Raw genomic sequence first — 6400 nt, 5'->3', positions numbered from 1 at the left:
GTATATGTATAACTGATTCACTTTGTTATAAAGCAGAAACTAACACACCATTGTAAAGCAATTATACTCCAATAAAGATGTTAAAAAAAATTACAGTAGTTGAAATTCCAATTCTGTCAATTAATATAAGAGAAAATAAAATCCTTTAAAAAAATCTTCACAGGGCACTTCCCTGGTGGTCCAGGAGCTAATACCCTGCACTCCCAGGGCAGCGGGCCCAGGTTAGACCCCTGGTCAGGGAAATAGATCCCACATGTCACAACTAAGAGTTCGAATGCCGCAGCTAAAGATCCCACATGCAGCAACTAAGACCTGGTGTGGCCAAATAAATATTTCTAGAAAAACTTCACAAAGGAATAGCTTTCTATATGGACTAAAAGAACTGACAAATTATTGTCATAAATAGAGGAAGTGAAAGATATCTTCTTCTGGAAATTTTGGTCACCTTCATATAAATAAAATTAACTATATTTCTAAGTAGCTAGCATTCCAATCATAAGCAGTGTAGAATGAGACTATTTACAAGCATTTGAGCTCCTAGCATGTGCCAGGCACTGAACTAGAATTTTATATATTTCATTTAATTCTCAGATGACACAGGTGCTACTATCAGCTCCGTTTTGCAGATAAGAAAATGAAAAGGTTAGACCAGTCAGCTGGCTGGCTCAACTGGCTAGACATTAGAATCACCTGGGGAGCTTGTAATTAATAATCACTGATGCCTGGACCCACCCCCCAACTAATTAAATTAGAAACCTCAGTGGGGTTTCAGTATTGGTGTTAAAAAAATAAAAATCTCAGGGGATCTTAATGTATAGGTAGCTAAGGTTGAGAATCAATGGATCAGATAATCAAACACAGAGCAGAGAGCTTGGACTTCAAACTCTGACTTACATGTTTGTCACAGTGATTAATTTAAGGTTACAGACAGACTAGTCCACAAGAATAATCTGCCTGACTTTGTCCAGCTCCTGGGGACACTACAACAGGAATGGCTAGCTACACTTACCTAGCTGTACTTTAAGAAGATTATACTGATCCTTGTGTTGCTGAATCTGAGATACTTGCTGTGTGACTGCTGTCTGGAGCTGTTCGTTTTGACATTTTAACGTAGAAATCTGCTGCTTCAATTCCTCAAGTTGCAGATCCTGTGAAGCAAAACATAATTGGAGTGTTTTAAATTCAGACTAGTTAGCATTAAGAGGATGAACAAATTAAAAATTAGAGATTATTTTGGGTGAGGATGTTAAACTACTCAATATTTCCAAAAGCATTCAATAATTAAGCAATAACACATTAATATAGGCACCAAGGCCAATTAACATGCAGCAGAACTGTAAGATTTCAAAGCCCCATTATATGGTACAGTCTGCAATCTCACTGTAATTTTGGTTTGGGGGTGGGGGAAGGTCAATTTTAAAAACTTCATTTTATGGTCCATCAAACTATTTAAGATATTTATACCAAATTATTTAAGAAGCTTAGTATATGTATATATATGTATGTACCTCTGTTACTTTTAACATTAAAAGACAATCATAGAACATTTAGAATTCTGAAAAAAAAGAGGTTTCATCTCTTATCACCCTAGTGTAACTAGTTAGAATTTGATCTATGTCTTCATTTTCTTCTAATTCTTTCCAACCCAGGTTTATTAAACTTGTCATAATCCGTCCACATACATTTTGTAACCTTTAATTTGCTCACTATTCAATCAAAATTTCCCAATATTAATCAGTAGATGCAATGTAATTTATACTCAAAAGCAACACTGAGGTTGCTCTCCATTTTTCTAAATGATAATATCATTATAATAAATATTTTAGTCCATATAACTGTTCTCCTGAATTTTGGAGAATTTCCTTAGGATGCATTATCAAATGTAATTCAAAGTTTATATAAACATTTTACAGCTCTCGATGCTTGTTGCCTAATTGTCAAATGGCATTCTAAGTGATGAGAATATTTTAAATTAACATTTCTAAAGAAAAGTGATTATAGTAATTGTGTCAAATCACTCTTTTCTTCTTCCAAATCAACCATATTTATCAGCTCCAAGTGCAGGCTATAATATCACATTCCAAGTATTTATTTCCCATTGCTCTAAAAATTACATTTTACCATCTGGAAATGACTCCAAATTTGTACTAAGACAGATGAAATATCCTAATAACCATGGGTAGTGTAATGATTCAAATTTGGATCATTCGAAGATGATTCTAATTTACTAATTTGCTTATAAACTGAAAAGCTCAGACTGAACGCTAAATACACCACTAGTATATTTCTATTCTGTCTGAGAATTTCATTCTCAACAATACAGATTGCAGGGAAGAGAAGAATACATAGGCAGCTCTCATTTAGAAGGCTCTACACAAAAAGCTCTTACTAGCCACACCTGCCTCAAGCTGTCACAATGAGCAGGGGGTGGAGGGGAGTGCAGGGAAGGGGTAGCAGCCTGCCCCACATGAGATGCCCCCGTGTGTTGTTTTCATGACTCTGGAATTTTAACACCATAATACTGCAGCACTTTCTAGGATTCCATTCCAATAAAGGTGTATATATACCACAGTGAGGAATTAAATGAGAGAAGAAAACCAGGAAACATCCTGAAGGAATGTAATGGAAGGTTTAAGGTGCTCAACCCTACGCAAGTGTGGGGTTCATCGGTATCCTGCAAAGAAAATGTCAGCTGATGATTTTGAAAATGTAGTTTCAACTTAACTCATCATGATGCACTCTAGTAAATCAGCTCCCTCTTGTTCTATCTAATTTAATATCATCTATTCGGGTGCGCAAGACAGAGATCTAAGGATCGTATCTGACCCTTTCTACTCCCTCGTCCCCACGTCCAATCACTACCAAGTCCTGTCAGTTTTATCTTCTTTGGTTTCCACATTTCTCAGGACCGTCCCCTCTACACCACACAGCGTGAGCTTCAGAGTCCCAGTAACACACATATATTTGAATTCTGTTCCACCAAGCACTGAGTGACCTTGGACAAGTTTAAATTCTCTAAGTCTCAGATTCCTCATTTATTCTGAACTGCAGATGTCAGCTACTTTGTAGGGATGTTGTGAAAAGTAAATGAGATGGTGTTTAACTGTATTCGGTGAGCACCTAGAACACAGTACACAAAACAGCAGCCGCTATCATCATCGTCAACCATCAGTTACCCAATTTCCACCCACCACCTCCTCCTTGGGCTCCCTCCCTCTAGGCTTGCCTCTCAAATTCTCCTTCATACAGCCAACGAGTGTTCTGTGTCCATGCCAATAACACCTCTCGTCCCTCTCTGCATCTGCCTAACTTACTCATAGTTATCCTTTTAGGACTCAGCTTCTCTGTATTCTCCAAGCTCCTGCTCCTACCTAGCTAAATTAGGTGCCTCTCAATGCTGCCACATATCTTCGATTATCTTTACCACTAGACTTGCTTAGCACATACTAAGCTCTCAGTTTGTTGAATACTCAGATGCTTTTGAATTATTTAGGAAAACGATGAGTTCTACTTTGTGTATCCTCTTGCATTTGGAAATGCCGAGAGAAATTCCTCCCTAAAGTAGAGAAGTATCTATACTTTTAGTATAACAGAGATTGTATACAATTTATCAGTACGTACTTGCTCTCGAATCATATTTTTGTAGTGAGTCACAATACTGTCATGCTGCTCTAGTGTTTTCTTCACCTCTTCTTCTTTTTTATCTTCTTCACTGGACTTATAAATAGCCTTAGTTATCACACCTGTAAAAGAAGACTTATTTAAAATACTGTTTTATTATTAAGACTTAGTAAAAACATATGGCCTAACTGCATGAGAGATAAGAAATCATCTTTCCAATCTTACTGAATGCCAAAAGTCCTTAAATGGGCCACAGACCAAGAGCTAGGCAAAAAAAATACTTTTAGGCTTATCATATAATCTGCATGTATCCAGAATATACATATGCAATATAATCCTAGGTACTACTTTCTAATGAATATCAAGATAAACTTTGTTGTCTTACCTTCAAGTTCTTTTACCAGCTTTGTAAACTCATGATCAAATATCATGTATTCTGGACTGGGGAAGTTTGGCTGGGGTTTCTGAGATGCTCTGGAATACAACTCATGTTTGCTAATAAATCCTAGTTTCTCTATGAAATTCTCTTTGCCAATCCTCTTCTCTATCAGTTGTTTTAGTTTCTCTCTACAGAGATAAGCATATTGAGATGCTTAAAAAAAAAGTCATAACAAAACATAAAAGCTTGGTCTACATTATACTGTGACAGAAAACATTTATCATTATCTCTTGATGACATTAGCAAGTCATTTCCCCCTGGCATTTTCCCCTTACTTACTTCATATAGCTCTCAAGTGAGTTATCATTGAAGTAAATCGAAATGCCCAACAGAAGAGCACATAAGCCTTGGACCAACTGTTCTTCCTCTCCAAGATTCTCTGCAATTTGTCCTGTAAGCTGAAAACTTTGTTAAGAAAACTAATGGTTCATAATATCCAGAGTACTTTGTTTTACAATTTGAATTTGACATGTATTTCATTTAAGAGTTTCTACAAAAAATTCTATACACAGTCGGAGCAAACATAAAACAATGGTACATGTACACACACACACACACACACACACACACACAGAGCTTAAGTAAGCATCGTTGTCACCTTAACAGTATAAAAAGTTGTAACATAGATAAAGAGGATTGAAATATTTGGGGCACGGAGCTAACTCTAGTTGAGAAGAAGAAATAGAAAAGATAAAAAAGGTAAATACTTACATGTATCTTACTAAAACATAAAGGATACAAAGGGAACATTGGCTGAATTGTGAAGAAAATGTGTTACTGCAATGGGGCAGTTGCTAAGCCAGGTACAAAGCAACATTAGTAATCCAACTCTTGTCTGTATTTTGCTCCCCTGCAATAAACAAGGTGGCAGAAATCTTGTTTTATTTTTTTCAAACTTAAAGTTGCCCTAAGATCCCTCCCCATCTGCATAAAAAGATATTTAACATCTTATAAAAGATGTGTCAGGTATCTGGATTTTAAAAATTGAACAAGAGAATGCATTCTTGTATACTCTCTGGGCTGCACTTCCCAAAATAAACAGAGAGCAGAAATTAGACTTGATCCACACGCATAAGCATATACCAGGTTATCTAAAATACTATTAATGGAAAATCTGATATGCTAAGGAAGAAATATATGATGTGGATACTTAAAAAATTTTATCAATCCTAAAACACTTTACAAAAACATAAATTTGCTGGCAAATTTATGATGTTTCAATAGGAATTTTAAGAACAATTTTCTCATAAAAGGACAAATTCTACCTCCTTCAAAAAACATCAAGAAAAATACAAAGAAATAATCTACTGAATTATTTAGTCAAATTTCATTAACGAATATATTTCTCTAACAAGAAAATAAATAAACCATGTTATTACAAACCCCCTGAGAAATGCCAAATAATGAGAAATCACAAACTTAATGAAGGAGAAAAAGATTTATTTAAATTAGCTAAGTGCCTCAAACCACTAACTATACTGCTGCCAAGTATGTTAAACAATACTGGAAACTAGCATGTCCATCAACATTACAGTTTCCTAAATTTTAATACAACACATTTGTATCTCTTATATGAGATATTCTCTTAGCTCAAAATATTGCCATTGCCCACATTATATTACATAACCTGTATTTTTGTTTAAGAAAAACAAAACTTGCTTGAAACAAAATAATGGAAATTAGCACAGTAATGCATTGCTCTGGGAGTAATTTCAGAAAATATCCAAAATGCAATTATTAAAAAATCTAGATTAGGAATGGATTTAAAGTAACCATTACTATGTTTTGAAAAATTTCTATCACTCAGCCAGACAGTTCTAATTTCATGAACCTTGATGTCAGTATCTTGGACTTTCCATAATCTTTTTTCAAGTATATGTAATATTTAATTAAACAAATTCAAATTAGACCTCTTCAAATGATTTGCCAAGTAAGCATTAATCAGCATGAATTTAGTTTTTACATAAGGCATTATTTTTACTTTTTCCTTGCCTTTATGTCATTACTGTCCACAATATATTTTCATGTTACCCAAGTACACTGAAGTTTAAAAATATAGTTATTCTCAACTGACTATGTGCCACAGAGAATTTACAACTAATTACTCAAGTTATAAATGTGAATGTTTTGTTGATTTCCCCTGGTTATACATAAAAAGTTTATTACTGGAATACCACTTGCAGGTACCAAATATACTGACATTGTATATACAAGGGCATTCTATCAAATCACTGGCTGATGTCTGAGTAAACAAAAATGGAATTAGTCTCAATTTTGAAAAGTAGGTCCTTTGGGGTCTAACTGAAGGTTAAGAAGAGTGTAGTCAAACATAACTAGTTA

General features: G+C 34.8%; 1 protein-coding gene across 3 annotated transcripts in view; it reads right to left on the bottom strand.

Annotated features, from left to right (window-relative positions):
* The window catches only part of USO1 (USO1 vesicle transport factor), a 91097-nt gene that overhangs the window by 9703 nt on the left and 74994 nt on the right, over positions 1–6400 (bottom strand). For all 3 annotated transcript variants that reach the window (XM_028491919.2, XM_007113647.4, XM_055086030.1), the window contains 5 exons: positions 4800–4910; positions 4340–4458; positions 4007–4188; positions 3622–3743; positions 1010–1148 (listed from right to left, as the gene is read on the bottom strand). In XM_028491919.2, coding sequence (XP_028347720.1) covers positions 1010–1148; positions 3622–3743; positions 4007–4188; positions 4340–4458; positions 4800–4910 — 673 coding nt within the window. The remainder of the gene's footprint in view (positions 1–1009; positions 1149–3621; positions 3744–4006; positions 4189–4339; positions 4459–4799; positions 4911–6400) is intronic.

This window comes from Physeter macrocephalus, chromosome 7 (assembly GCF_002837175.3).
Source record: "Physeter macrocephalus isolate SW-GA chromosome 7, ASM283717v5, whole genome shotgun sequence".
Classification (NCBI taxonomy): Eukaryota; Metazoa; Chordata; class Mammalia; order Artiodactyla; family Physeteridae; genus Physeter; species Physeter macrocephalus.
The sequence above is the reverse complement of the archived record's forward strand: the minus strand, read 5'-3'. Positions and strand labels throughout refer to the sequence as shown.